The sequence below is a fragment of the Empidonax traillii genome, unplaced genomic scaffold, assembly GCF_003031625.1.
Source record: "Empidonax traillii isolate 1590-97213 ecotype Southwest subspecies unplaced genomic scaffold, ASM303162v1 scaffold882:size376633, whole genome shotgun sequence".
In the NCBI taxonomy this organism is placed as follows: domain Eukaryota; kingdom Metazoa; phylum Chordata; class Aves; order Passeriformes; family Tyrannidae; genus Empidonax; species Empidonax traillii.
Genome location: NW_020956075.1, coordinates 127,161 through 142,114, shown reverse-complemented (window position 1 = coordinate 142,114; position 14,954 = coordinate 127,161). Strand labels below are relative to the sequence as shown.

The 14,954-nt window shown below is 49.4% G+C and overlaps 1 protein-coding gene across 4 annotated transcripts; it reads left to right on the top strand.

Moving 5' to 3' along the window:
• The first annotated feature begins 2,248 nt into the window (after positions 1 to 2,248).
• On the top strand, positions 2,249 to 10,662 carry LOC114067214. 4 transcript variants are annotated; one of them, XM_027902504.1, is made up of 9 exons: positions 2,250 to 2,317; positions 2,400 to 2,561; positions 2,641 to 2,692; positions 3,894 to 3,986; positions 6,112 to 6,292; positions 7,648 to 7,785; positions 8,889 to 9,018; positions 9,846 to 9,994; positions 10,494 to 10,662. In XM_027902504.1, the coding sequence occupies exons 3-8, from the start codon at positions 2,660 to 2,662 to the stop codon at positions 9,982 to 9,984; spliced, it is 714 nt and encodes a 237-aa protein (XP_027758305.1). In that variant the 5' UTR covers positions 2,250 to 2,317; positions 2,400 to 2,561; positions 2,641 to 2,659; the 3' UTR covers positions 9,985 to 9,994; positions 10,494 to 10,662. The 4 variants fall into 4 exon arrangements, with proteins under 4 accessions (XP_027758304.1, XP_027758305.1, XP_027758303.1 ...); XM_027902505.1 differs by having other exon boundaries at positions 2,293 to 2,317; positions 2,400 to 2,441; positions 2,646 to 2,692; XM_027902503.1 differs by having other exon boundaries at positions 2,249 to 2,561.
• The last annotated feature ends 4,292 nt before the right edge of the window (positions 10,663 to 14,954 follow it).

The following is a 14,954-nucleotide window of genomic DNA, read 5'->3' as shown; positions in this document are numbered from 1 at the left end:
GAGCAGCCATGCAGGGTACAGTGAGCTCTCCTCAGTGAAATGCTCCTAGGGCAGGGAAGCTTTAGCAAAACATACAGTGGGGGAAGGTGGGGAGGAAAAGACACAGGAAAAAATCTGGCTGGTCAAAAAAATTCTGACAAAACAACCCCATGGCTGAGATTCAAGGTGACACTGAAGTGCCCCGTGCTGCTTTGCGTAGCCCAGCAGAGTTTGAGTGGTCATGCAGAGGTTAATGGGGCAGGGAAGGGGCAGTTCCAGCTTATGTGAAGCCAACACAGTATTTCCAGTCACTCCAGCTGGATGTCTGCCATGAACAGCCCATGCTGAGTGCTGTGGGGATGCCAGGGGAGGGATCTGACATGCAGGAGCATCCTGCAGCTGTGTTTCTGTGTATCAGGGGATTCAAGAGAAAACTGGGACCACTGCAGTGAATTGGTGTCACAGGAGAGATAATGGCACTGCAGCCCACCAGCTGCTGTAAGGGAAATTTTAAAAGGTCCATTTATATATATAAAAACATTTTTTAAAAAGGCATGTGGCTGGTTAACTTTTCCTCCATATCTGCATTAGCAACGGGGAGGCTGATAAGCTCTCTCGGAGGCAGAGGAAGGTGAGAGCTGGGAATTTGGTTCCTATCCACTTCTAATTGGAATTATGTTGGCAGTTATCAACCCCATCTTTTGATATTTGGGAAGAAGAAATGGGAAACTGAACAGTAATAGTGGGCTGTTCCTGCATAAACTGTTCTGGCAAAATGCCTTTTAATTTCATGTGAGCTGTGCCTGCGAGAAGACGGAAGGATCAAGCTATCATCAAGGAAGATTAGGATTTGGAGCCAGGTTTTGGAAATTGTCTTCTATCTCAGTAATGAATCAGACACCTTAGGTGAAATTCGGATCCTACTGAATAAGCATTTTCTTTTCTTGTGTTTAACAGGGCCAGGATTTCACCCCTAACTTCAAATACATCCAAACACTGCTGTGCCTGAAGCGTGGAGCTAGTTACCAGTGTTACATCCTAAAATTTTATCTCATTTGTTTTAGCCTTGTAGGACCTTATTCTGCTCCCACTGTAACTGATGGGGGTTCCAGTGCTGAGTTCAAGATGATGGGACTGTCCCTCCTTTACTATGTTGCGTTACAGAATTATCATATTTTAAGTGTGATTCTTCTTAAGGTTTATTATTCCTGTTAATTACAGAGTGCAGACTTGGTGTCATTTACACCAGAAATAGGATCCATTTTCTCTGCCCTGGAAGGAAGACACTCTGAGTGCTTACTGATATTTGTGTGTTTGACTTTAAGGCAGAAGTTTGTTCCTAATTAATTGAATAAGTGCTTTAATCCCTGGCCTGAGGGCTTCCCATAGAGCATTAGCTGTATTAAGAAGGAAATGGAGTGTAATCCCTTTAATATAAGCACAGGAGAACATGAGAGTTTCACATTTCTGGAAATAACTTCTTTCCTTGTTGTATCATTTATTGTAATATGAATTTACCTAAAATGCAGTGGGGACAAAGGACTTCTCTTCCTTTTTAATGCTAGTGCTGAGCTGTTTGCAGCACACGACCCTTGCCAGAGTGTTAACATCCTTGGGCTCCAGTTGCACGCTGGTGCCTGACAGTTTGCAAAGAGAAATAACTCTTGGAATTCAGCTCATTCCAGCGGTGCCTGTGAACACAGGTCCATGACTGGCTCTCCTCTGTGGAGGATCCTGCAGCTGAGATTTCATCTTCCTGGCTCATCAGCAGCATTTACTACTGTTTGCAGTGCTGTAGTGGCAGACAATCTCACTTCTGAACCGATAGCCAGGCTCATGTGTAGCTACAGAAACTGGAGTCCTGGGGGAGATTCAGCTCTCCAAACACAGGCTTTCTGAGAAAGCAGGTTATTTCAGATCCAACTCTGTACCTGCACTGGTCACATGAACTGGGCTAAACAAGCCAGGAAGTCAGGAGGGCTCAGCTCAGACGGAGATGTTGTCCTTGTGGACATATAAAATTAGGCAAGGTTAGCCCTGTGATGAAATGCATCCAAGCCTGGTCAAGGCCTGTCACTTTTGAAAGAGTAAATACTGCTTGGTGGACCTGGTCTGGTGTTCCTGACTCTTTGTGGGATGGAGCACTCAGTCAAAGCATCCCCAGTTGTCTCCTGTTGCAGCTCACCAGAGGAAGAGAACAGCAGCCCCCCCCCAAGGCCTCCAGGGTTCTGAGTTACAGTTGTGTCACAATGGGACAGAGTTTTCCCTCCACCCTGGAAACACCGTGGCCACACAGGCCATTGGTGGATCCCATCCCAGACATACCCTGTCCCAGGAGGTCACACCTGTTCACCCTCTGGGTGGCTCTGGGACTGCTGGTGGTGGGATGCCTCCATCTCATCCCTTCTGGCTTCCAGCAGGCTGCGTCCCCTGAGGTGTCCGTCTCTGTAAGTCCTGGCTGGGTAAATTTTGCTTTGCTGAGCTTGAATGAAGTCAGTCATACTCTTGCCAGTTTGAGGTGCACAGGGGTCTTACGGCCCCAGCTGAACCCCCTTCCTCCTGCTGGTAGCCGGCTTCAGACCGGGATAGGTCCCCTATCCCTCGAGCTGGGATGGAGGAGTGGATCTGGTTTGCTGGTTTTTAACTGAGTGACTTTTCTGGTGCAGGTTCCTGGTTCACCATGGACCTAACGAAGAATGCAAGGCGATGGAAGGTGAAGGATGCACAGGACACTCATCCTCAGTGGTGTTTGAGTAATGGGTTTGCTGGGTCTGATGATCTGGGAAGATAACAGGAACTGGTGACAGTGGGACCCTGGGTCCTGGCCAAAGGCAGACACCGGTCTGGGAAGCCCAAAGGGGGAAAAGAGTGAAATGTTAGGAAAAAAAGTACTGAGAATGTAAAATGTAGAATAATAGAAGATAGAATATAAAAGTGGATGACTGCTAAGGCAAGGCATAAGGAGCCCTCCTGAAGGTGCTGTGTGCCAGTGGAGTTATTAGTAGGGGATTATTATTATTAGGGATTCCTTTTAATCACAGGGACATGGGAATGCAGACTCTGCCTTGGCTGGCCGAGCCACGCCTGTGTGGTGGATGTGTCTGTGTGGCAGCAGGGATCACAGTAACACCTCCAATTAGAGATCATCTCCCCCAGCCCTTGCCATGCACTGACAAGTTATCACATCTAATGCTTAAGTATGAAAACAGCTCTTGGACCAGCCTGAAGGTTCATCTCACCAAGGAAAGCTGGAGCTTTCCTGGCTCCAGAAGTGCTTATGGTGCATGCTGAGGGAGAAGACACAGCTAGTGCTTTCTCCCTAAAACCCTCTCCCAGTGTCCAGAAGTTTGCTCTGCGAGGATTTTCAGGGCTAGGGCAGGTGTCACTGGCCTCATATACCCTGGCAGAGTATATTTTTCCTCCATAGCTTCTCCACTCGCTTTGCAGAATGAGTATTGACATTAGCCAGCACTTTAAATATGGGATAAGCACGTAGGAAGTCTTACTGAGATGGACGATGGAAGCATGCGCTGATTTAACTTGAGAGACACTGGACCTCAGCAGCTGATCAAAGTATTTCAGCAGCTCTATATTAATGCTCTGCCTGGGGCCATCCAGGCAGCCAGAGGAAGCTTGAGAGAAGTAGAAGGAAGCTGTTTGTTGCATGGGGTAAGAAAAGCCCCAGAAACTGTTGCAAAAAGAGCATAGGACCTTCCTGGCCACCCTGCCTGGGGCTGAACTGAGCAAGGAGTAGCCTCTGTTGCCTCAGGTGGCCCACAGGTCAGAGACTGTGCCTAGAAGAGCAGCTCATCCTCTCCTGACCTATGAGAGAGCATTTTGGGTTTGTACCACTGCTTTTGAAGGCTTCCTCTGAGACTTAGTGTTTCCTTGTGTTTGCCTTCTCTCATTTTTAGCTGCCTGCAGCACTGGACAGGTACAAGAGTATGTACCAGAAAGACTATTGCTGGCACAACACCTACGAGCCACCCAACCAGGAGGACGTACAGGTACTGTGGTCTTCTCCTTGCTTTCCTCCTTAGCTGTCAGCTCCCCTCTTGTGGTTACAGGACAGCTGGGGACTGGGATGGTGCCGGGGGGGCAGCAGGCACGGGTGCTGCCTGCACTGGCAGGGTCTGCTTTAGTCCCCACCGCTGTGACCCACCAGCAGGTCCCACCACGCCCAAACGCCCTTGGCTTGTGCCCCCCATCCCTTCTGCGGGAAATCCCCCTTGCACCCTCCGGTAAAGCTGTTCGTGGGGAGTGATGCTAATTACGCTCATTAAGGCAGGGCACTAACGACTGCCTGCTGAACCGGTGCCTAAGCCTTGGACTCCTATTGCTCCCCGTGGGGCTGATGGAGTGCGTCAGGATTAGACCCATCCCGGTACCGCCTTGAGGAGGGGGACTGCGTTTGGGATGGAGATGGCTCCTTGCCCTGACACGGGCCTGAGAAGACTTCTGCGGGGAAGCTGGAGTTGTTTTTTCTCTAATCTCCTCGCAGTGCGAGCGACCCCCTGAGCTATTTAATCTGATTTGCCTCGCTCCGCCTGCCCTGGCTTAATTGCTTGTGGCAGCCCGGTGGGGACAGCTGCGGTTTGCACTGGGCCACGGCGGAGAAGTGGTGGGGGGCATGTTCGGTTGCTGAAGTGCTTTGGGCTCATACGAGAGAGGAAAAAAAAGAAAAAAAAGTTGAGGCTGAGGAGGAAAAGGGGGGGACAGCAACAGAGAAATCATTGTGTGAAGGTGCCCGCCGGGGCAGAGGGGCTGTCTGCGGCCACCGCTGCCATCCTCGCCTGGGCAGCAGCCTGGGGAGCCCTCTCCTCTCTTCCCCTCTCCTCTCCTCTCCCCTCCTCCTGCCCCGGGGAGCGCTCCCGCTGCCAGCAGCCTTCATTAGCGGTCCTGCTCGGGGCTCCCGCTGTTCTCCGGGCTGGCGAGGGCTTCCCGGGCAGCCCCAGCCTTAGGTGGCTGCTCCACTTCCAGGAGCCCAGATCCCGGCTGGGAGGGCAGGGTTTAACCCCTGCCTGCTGGAGCACAGTTTCCAAGCCGTGCATCTCAGTTTCTTTTTTTTCTTTTTCTTTTTTTTTTTTTTTTATTTTATTTCTTTTCCTTTATTTCTTTAATTTAATTTAAAAAGTTTTATTAATTTTATTTTCGGAGGGCTGCACGCTTGCTGTGGAGGTTGTGATGTAGTTTGGGAGATAAGAAGGGAGGGGGCTATGTCTGATTCTCTTGGGTTGCACAGCTCCCTTTGGCTCTTTATTAGTTCCCAAGCCCTGCTGAGGAAAGCTCTCCCACTGGGGAGCACGATGATGAGGTACTTGGGAGGCCCAGGTTTCCCTCTTGGCCCTGATAGGATTCATTCTTTTTTTTAAGCAGATGAAACAAGTGTGATGTGAAATTTTGGGCAGTGTCCTCCTCCCCGGGGAAAGGTGGGGAACTCCTTGGGTTAAGGAAGAAAGCACTCACTGCTGAACCGTGCCCACCGTGTGTTCCTGGAGGCTCCTGACCCTTTGTAGATGCCCCGTGAGGAGCTCTGGCCATCCTCAGTAGGGGAAGTCCCCAGATATAGGTCATTCCTGTAGCTCTGCAGCTTCCACCTGCCCTACTGTCAGCATGGTGAAGGAGAAATCACCTTTGGGAGAGCCCTGAGGACCTTGGAGACTCAAAACAGAACAAAACCCACAGAGACCAAACAACCACCTGTGAAGATGGTTCTTGCTGACCCCAGAGCTCATAGCAGGAGAGTCCCTTTCTGAGTCCCTAGAAAGCAGCACCTGAAGATCCAGTTGCAGCTGGAGAGGCTGGAGGCAGCAGCCCCTCCAGATCAGCCACACCAGCAGCCCCTTTAGCCTTTCCCTGGCAAGAACCCTCTCCCATCGTCAAACCACTGCTTGTGCTGTGGCTCCCTCCCTCCCTCCAGCAGAGTCCCAGGCTGTAAGATAGGCAGACAGAGGAAGCTGTGCCTGCACTTTCAATGACAGTTGTGCCCTGGGGCTGCATTCTCAGAGATACTGACCCCACCAAAGCCCAGGCTTTGCTGTGCACAGGTAGCGAGTGGTGTTGGATGATGCTTGAGCAGCTGCCCTTCCCGCTCGCTGCCTCTCCATTCACAGGGGGCTTTTCTTCCTGCAGATAACTTCATACCATCCTAGTTCAGACGGCTACGTACCAAGGTGCTACCTACCCAAGTCCCAGCCTCCCATCCAGCCGACACCGGGCCGGTCAGGGAAACTGGAGATCCTCGCTGAGCCGCAGGAAGGGCTGCTTTGTTGCCAGGACCTCCCACCTCCTGCTCAGACAGCCGAAACAGAAGGTAACCCCCAGTGCTGGTGCCAGCCACTCTCAAACAGCTGACTGACCTCATCCATCCATCTCTGCCAGTCCCCCCAGCCCATGGTCCATGCTGGCTGCATGCACATGGATGGCAGCATCCCGAGGGTGTGTCGGTGCTGGGCTGAGCCTGGTGAGGATTAGCAGCGTGGGCACAGCACCCTGTCACCACAAACGCAGCTCCCAGGCCAGCTCAAAGCACAGATGCACCGAATGGGGTCTTGGAAGCATCTTAGTGCATGAAGAGTCCCTGCTAGCAAGGCAGAGTCTCTTAAGGGTTTTATCTTCACAGCTCTGTTGGGATAGAGGGAGATGCAGTTACCCCCACCTTGCAGGTCATGAACAGAAATGCAGGGAGGCAAAAGGGCTTTGTGGCTGAGCATGGGGGATTTGGGTGGCTCAAACACCTTCTGTTAGGGGTGTCTGCCTGACAGCAAATGCAGCAAAGGGGCTGGTAGCCAGCCCTCAGCCACACCATTTAACAACTTGCTTGCAAGGATTAAAACGCTGATGGGAAGACAGGAAAGCAAAATGATAGGTCACCAAACATCACTCTGAAGCAGTGGAGATCTTCCTCTGAGCTTCTGCTTGAGAGGGAAGAGGGCAGAATTGCTCAACAATGCTCCAGAAGCAAACAGGAGATGTGGCCATGGATGTCCTCTCTGTTCCCTGAGCTGATCTCTCCCAGAGTGGGATGTCTGTGTCCGGATCCTTTCACGATCAGTGGAGAGCAAAGACACAGACTCCTCCTGTAACTTAAATGCCACCCTGGAAATGAGTTGAACTAAGCCCCAACAGGCCTTCTGTCTCTCCACTCACTAGAAGGAGATTCTGGACAGGCAGCTCATATGGATATATCTCCACATGGACAATCAGTTGTCCATTTGGTCAATCCATTTAGGCTCCACTTAACATCTGAGGGCTTTGAGCATCTCCTTGCCAAGCCCATCTGAAGCTGTCTTGTGCTAACAACAAAACTCCTGAGGGCTTTTCCCTTCCTGCTCTGCCCCTGTGTATCCCAGCAGTGCAGGATTTCCCACAAAACCTTTCCCTTTCACACACAGACCTCCTGCACTCCAGGGCAACGTGGAGGCAGCATGGCTCCTTCCACTTGCTTTGCATCAACATAAATCCTTCCCCTACTTGTGCCATGAGCCAGATCAGTGCAAAATTGATGCACCTCAGCAAAGCTCTGCTGAGCTGACTGGGCCTCCCCTGATTTATGCCAGCTGAGACTCCAACTTGCCCTGGTTGTTTACTTGCTCACACCCAAGGATTTGGGTGAGTAATTGATGGTGATTCCTGACTAATGCACCTTTTTCTCCTCCAATGTCTTAGGGACGATGCTGCACAGGGAGAAAGTGTCCCCAGGCTTGGTCAGCTACGTGCAATTCACCCAGGGTTTGTACCGGGAAAGGCTGGACAACGCTGAGCAATACAAAAACAAGATCCTGGGCTCATCTGTTTTGATGGAAGGTCAGTGGATGGCAGCTGCCCCATGTGAATGACTTGTGGCCTTCATCCTGGTTATTTTTTTTTTTAATTTAATGTGAAAGGAGACTGAGGAAGGTGAAGGGAAGGTGATTGGCACAGGAAGGGTCCACAGAGCCCCCGTAACCACCTGCCCATCAGTGGGGAGAAGCAAGGCAGGGAAAAACAGTTATCTTTTAGAAGAGGCTGGAGTGTTGTAAATGATTTTTCTTTCATCCCAAGTTCCATATGGGCCACCCCATGGAGCACAGCCCTGCTCGATGTGGTCTCCCTGGAAATGATGTCACAACACAGGAACTGCTGCTGCAACCACCCAGGTTGCATTAACAGCCTGACATGGTTGTGCACATGTGAGGTACCTGTAACCTCAGCCTCAGTGAGAACAGCAAAATTACTCTACTAATGACTCATTATAGAAATGTGTCGTTTTAAAAATACACAGAAAATCTGAAAGGTCTGCAATGGGTGATTCTGCTTTGTGTGCCCTCCCTGCTTTGTTGTGAGTGAGACCTTGTGAGAGGTTTATCCACAGGCAGATCTGCTCAATGAGGACACACATCAGGCTGTTAACATACAGATGAGACATCTCTGGAAGGGTTGGATGGGAGATGGCACGCCATCAAACCACTCCCACAGGGATTTTTGGGGAAGATAGCACAACAGATGTGATGGTCCTCACTTAGGGGTTAAGTGGGCCATGGATATCTTCCCTTGTTTAGTTCCTGCTTGAAGGCATGATGGAAAAGAAAATCTAGGCAGGTGGGCAAAATATATACCAGGTGACAAGTCAATGTCCAGATGGGAAGACCACAAGATATCGTTTCCAGGTCTGCCTTGTGTGGCTTCCCTCTCACATCAAAGGCTATGGAAAATAAGGGCTTGATAATCTCATCTAAAAGACCTTATCTATGCCAGGGAAGCAATTTTACATTTTCCCTTGGCTAATCCCTTCATTGTGGTAGCTCCAGCAGGAGCACTGGAAGCACACACAGCCAATGGAGCTCAGAAGGAGGAACACTCAGACTGTGGGATACAAGAGACAGAGACCCAAAAAAAGTCTTTAAATTCTTTGGACTCTCTTTCACTAGACTGCTCTATACCTGACTGGAGAAGTACCTACCAGCTGGATTTCCCACGCCGGACAGGAGTCCATGGTGGATTGTACACAGAGCAGACGAGGCCTTCTCCCATTTTCCCTGCAGATGGACGCTTCAACCAGTAAGGGAGAAATGGGCTGGGGAGGAGAGGGTGGATGGTGGGAGCTGGAGACAGGGTAAGAGTAGGACAGGGAGGTTTTGGAACTGTTTGGGATTGGATGGTGTTTCTCAAGTGTATTTCTCCCTGTTCAAGTCATGAAATCAGGCCAAAGGAATCCTCTCAGGGACAAATCCATTCTCAAAACCTGCTTACCCTTTTCCTGAAAAGGCTTGCAGTGGGGTCGATAAGGGTGGGGAGACAACTGCTGGGACAGCCTCATCCCTGTGGAAAGAAGGTGCTGAGATCTCTGTGGAGCTGGGGCAGGAGGCATGTCTCATCATTTCCATGCCCAGGCTTCCCCTGGGAAAGGGCTCTCTCAAACCAAACAGGGCAGGAGCTTCTTTGCAACATGACTCACCTGCACACTATGAACCAAACAGGCACAAACGGCTCCTCAGTCCTCATTTCTCACTGAAAGGTGATTCCTCCCTGCTGCCTCATGGCCCCCACCTTCCCCCAGCACACATATATTTCAGCTCTGCACTGAAGATTTTGATCTGTGATCCTGGGGTTTTATGTGGGCTGGAAACTGAGCCTGTGTAATGGTTGACCCAGGTGGGAGATCGGTCCCCGTGACAGCCACGTGTGTCGCAGCACCTGCACCATCCCTGATGGGGACAGGCTGTTCCCCCTCTCCCCCACGCCAGCTGGATGTGGTTTCGTTTGTTCCACACAATCTCCCGGCTGGGAGGTCAAACGCTGCTGAAGGGGAGGCAGGTTCCTTGTCCTGGTGCACAAAGCAGAGGATGGAGCTCCTCTCCTTCTCCCCCTGTCCGTGTTTTCCGCAGAGGCCGCTGGGTGTCTGAGTACGCGGACAGCTACAGTGTTTTCTTGAAGAAGCTGGACTGGTCCACTCCAATCCCTTGTCCGTGGATGCTGTCTGGGAAGGATATGCGCTGGAGACCGCGATGCTGTGAGTGGTGCTAAGGTGGCCATGGTAAGTACCAGAGTTACCCGTTTTGGCCCTGAGATTTGGGATTCCAGGGTCTGAGGCAGTGGGAAAAATTATATTCAGTAAGACCTGGTACAAAATACTGTGAGACCTGAGATAAAACGGTAAGGGCTTCACTGCTGGAATGTTCTTCCACGTAGCAGGGTTTGTCGTTGCTCATTGCGGGAGGGCTGGACTAGATGACCCCCAAAGGCCCGTTCCCACTCAAACCATTCTATGATTCTACAGGTCTCTGGGCTCCTTGAAAGCGATTATCCAATCAGATCTAATTAGTGGGAGAATAATGTTCACCGTGAGGGTGGTCAAACACTGTCTGGGTGCAGAAGAGGGAGGGGAATGGCATGAAGATGTTCACTGGGTGATAGGACTGGGTCTGAGCAGCCTCATCTAAGCTGGCTCTGTGGGACCAGGACACCTACATTATTCCATGGTTTTCTGGTTTCTTTTAGTATGTGTTACCTATGTTGTTCTGTGATTACAGTCTCTCTTCTGTGATTACAGGCCCTCTAAGCTGCCTGTAATATTGCTCATCCAAGACCCTGCAAGCCTGGAAACCTCCTCTCTTCCAAACCATGTCTGTCAGATGTGAAACGTATGGCAAAGACCTCTTTAAGTGCAAATTATCATTAAAATCTCCCAAGAACCTCAGCTTTTATCATCGTTCTGAAAAACTTTTTTGGGGGAACGGCGTGGGCTACAGAGCTAAATCCATCTAGGCAGTTTCAATTTATGTACTTTAAAGAAAACCTGATGGTAAATTTTGTCTCTCAGCAGGAAGTATAAGCAGCATTGCTTGTGGTAATTTACTCTCTAAATCCTTGTGCACTCAGGGGGTGGAAAACATCCATGTTACCCAGGGTGGCTGAGTACCAGCCTTGCAGAACTCCTTCCCCTCGTTTGTATTTAACACCTTGTTGCAGGGTTTGGCCATCAATTTCAGCTAATGCTCGGCAAGCCGGAATTGAGTTTGCCATGTCAATTTGGGAGATTTCTAGGATTTCTGGAAGGAGCAAGGCTGCTCTCAGCCTGAAGATGGCAATGGAGAGCCGCCGAACCCAGACCCGGGAAGGGCTGACAGCCTTTTTACTGTGGTTTTAGCGACCTGACTCTGGGTCTTCTAAACGGGTGCCAGAATTGTCCTGGAGTAGGTGGTGTAGAGAAACCTCTCCCTGACTCCTGAAAGGCATTCCTTTTAATCCTTGCAGTACTGAGGGATAAGCATGAGCTAAAATATCAATATTAAAGACAGCAAATAACTTACTTTACAGTATTGTCAAGCATCCCTTGACCTGCTGGTGGCAGGGACTTTGCAGACGCAGCAGTATGCTGGTTGCTGCCCCAAGGGAATCGCCTCTCCTGCTTCCTTACACTCCACAGGTGTTTCACCCCATCATCACTTACCTAAGGCAAATTTTACCAATTCACTTGCTGTAGAACCTTGGGAAAGTCATGTGCATGGCTGTGTTTCCCCATGGGAAGAGAAGCACTGGGGGATTTAGCGAAATGACATCTGCCAAGGCCAAGCTCCAACCAGAGGCTACAGGGAAGTAGAGGGGTCCAGTATTTCTGCAAAGCTGCTCTGGCCTGGGGCACTGCTGACCACAGCCCATGGGTCCTTAGTGTGACATAGAGTGCCACTGGAGCTAAGGATAGTGGACTAGTGCCAATTTTGGAGGGCAGAAACAATGAAACTACCTTTAACCTAAAATACAGGGGAAAATACTCGCTTGCATCAGAGACCCCTGAGGAGACAGTTTGAGTTCTTTGGGAAACGACACCATGAGACTAGAGATGTTCTCAACAGGAAGATGTACTTTTGCACCACTTGGAATTAATCCCATGGTCTTACTAATAGTTTTCTCTTACGAGAAAGCATCATTATCCTGCATCCCCGTGCTGCAGGCAGGCTCCTCAGGCTGATTTCCACACTGCTCCCCTGTATCGTTTTGTTACGCTGGCTGGGGCTGTGTCTAGATGAGAGCTCAGAGCACACACACAAGGTAAAACCACCAGGAAAAAGCACGTTGCTAAATGCTCATCAAAATGGGCAACCACGGTGGAAACAAATGTCTGAATCAGAATATACTGTCGTGCTACACCCCGTCAGGAGCACTAATGAGGATAATCAATCAGGCAGATGGATGCTGGGTTTGCTAAAGTGGTCCTTAACTGTGTGCTAAGGGAGAAGGAAGGAAGCTGCTGATATTGAAGATAAATGTCCTTCCTGGGTTTTCTGGCAGCAATGCTTGTTTAGGCACTTCCCACTTTTGAAGACCAGGCTTAGAGACGTGGCTTTGGAAACCTGCACTCACACGTTTCAGTCCCTGCCCAGTATCCAGCCTGTTGTATCCCCATCTCCTGACATTCCTCTTCCCAGGATTACATTTATTTTCTTCCAAACATTTGTTTCTTCAGCCCTCACTGCCCCTTCCCAATATGGGTCTGTCTGTCATGGCAGTGATTGCTGTTAATGCTTTTTTTGCCCCTCCCAAGTCCCTGCTAATGGAAGTGGTGATGGTCCCATGGCAGCTCAAATGCACAAAAGGGTTCTCGCACTGCCCCAGGGAGTCAATTCTGCATTTTACCAGGGGACATTCAGACTGCATGCAAATATATCCAGGTGACAGAAAATCAGCTCCTCTGTTTTCCTGATGCTTCTGTGGATGGATTCTCTTCACATGAGTGACACGGGGTTAACATCCAAGAGCACTGGGGTCAAAAAGAGGTGAGAAGCTCTAGCTAAGACTGGCATCACCTCAACACCATTCGTTTTTCTGCACAACCTGGGCTCGCAGATGACAGCACCAGATGACACCAGCCATGAACTCAACAGGATTCAAAAAGGATGCACCAGGTTTTACACTAGTAACAAAGTCCAAGAGGAAAACCCCAAAGCAACAGAGAGAAACAAGTTGGGCATGAGTCAGAATGTGGCTGGTGGAGATTAGGAGATGCTTTCCAGGACCTCGTTGCCTCATTATCGCTATGGTTGACCTGAGGCATATTTTTTTCAAATCATTTGGTGCTACCCTGTGTCCAAAACAGAGGAACATTCCTGGATGGAGGCTGCTGTGATCCACCATTTCTCTGGTGGGAAACTCATTGGAGCCATGAGGAGGACTTCAAGTACAAGTGGTAGCATCCACAGGGAGTCAGAAATTTGTTTCCTCTTAGGACACTCAGTTGGTCCCATCACAGGGAGCACAACCCAGTGAATGCAAAGTTTTCAGGTTTTCTCCCCAGTACACAACTTCAGGGAAAACAGGTTTTGGGTAAGGCTGAAGTGATGCTTTTTGTGTGAGTGCCTGAGTGCCATCTCCTGGGTGGAAGGGGAAATTCTCATTTTGGAAGTGGAACACGTGGCCCCAGCACACCTGGCTGTGCAGGTGCAGTCGTCAGCAGCTGGGGGTGTGCCTCCTCCTGCCAAGCTGCTAAAGAAATGTCTTCCTTAGGATTCGGGATGGAGATGTCTGTTGAGGGCAAAGGGGTGCTCTGGGCTCATCCCTCATCGTCTCCATGAATACTGAAGTAGCATTTTCCATCTTTAACTTCTTCTTTTCTATTTCCCAGCGTGGAGAACAGACTGAACCCTAAGCTCACTTCACACATCCTTTATGGAAACACTCATTCAAAATGATCATAGGTTAGTTAATCCAATAATGACTGGTTTTATACTTTGAGGCTTTTTAGATCTCTCTACAAATTATCTCATTATACATTAGAGGTGTGAAACTGCCTTGTTCAATAGTTTAATGAATTTCACGGTGCTGAAAGGCAGGCTAAAATATGTCTGTGACCATGCTGGTCCCCACCACAGAGCATCTACTTTACCAAGGAGTGACTGAACCCTCAGATGTGTTTGATGATGCCTGCAGCTTGCATGGAAACAGGAAAAATCCTGCTACAAGCAGCTTCCTTGGAAGAGCATGGTTAGGAAGAACTGGTGTTTTGTGACAGAACAGGCATAAATTTTTAGAGGTGTTTGTACAGATGCAATTGGAAGCTGAATTTAGCCCGGAAGAGTCCCAAGAATCGGTGCTTGAGATTCCAGTGGTATAATGTGACACTTACCAAAGAGAAGCACCTGCACACTGCTGGCACACATTCACTGCTCTGCAAACAGTGTTGGTTGCGAATACCACTGCTTCTTGGAAGGCTGCAAGGACATTCAAGTGCTGTTCCTCAGCCCATCACTGAGCAATCGTCTTTTTCTCCTCTTTTGGACAAAATTCTTCCCATGGCTACCACCCAACCCTCAAATATGCAATAAGTCATCCAGCAAATGCTTATTGTTAATAGAGCAACAGTTAAGGGACGTAAATCCACTGTTTCCTGCAGCCAGGTCTCCTCTGATCAGCCCTGACCACGGCTCAGCCACCAATCTGAGCAGAAATTATAAGCAAAGGGAAAGAACTTGCCAATTAACATATTTCACCAAACTATGATTTTTGTCAAGGGATGATGGCAAAAAAAGCAACTCTTTTTGAATAATACAGTTTTAATGAAACTTTCTTGGGCAAATGACAGAGTCCAAAAGAGATGGAGAGAAAGAGAGAGGAGAAGCATAAAAGGCCTATTGTGATGGCTTGGCAGTCCAGAACAAAAACAACTGCCAGCTACTACACCCCATTTCCCTAAAATCAAATCTTTTGCTGTCCAGCCAGCCTCAACTGGCCTCATGCCTGTTTCCATGCTGTTCCTGTGGGGCAGTTCAAGTGCTGTCAGTGTTTGGGACCACACCAGCCAGGCTTGAATGTGGGACGTTACCTTCACAGAAATTCATAGGCACTTAAATGGTCTTCACTGCCTTTTTTGGGGGGCTTGCTTAGATGAAGAGAGCTTCTTTGACTTGGTTAAAAACGACATGAGTCATCCAGCAGAAAATGAAAGGGAATGTATTCCTGAGCTGTAACGACTCCATTTCTGGTGCACAGATCTGCCCGAT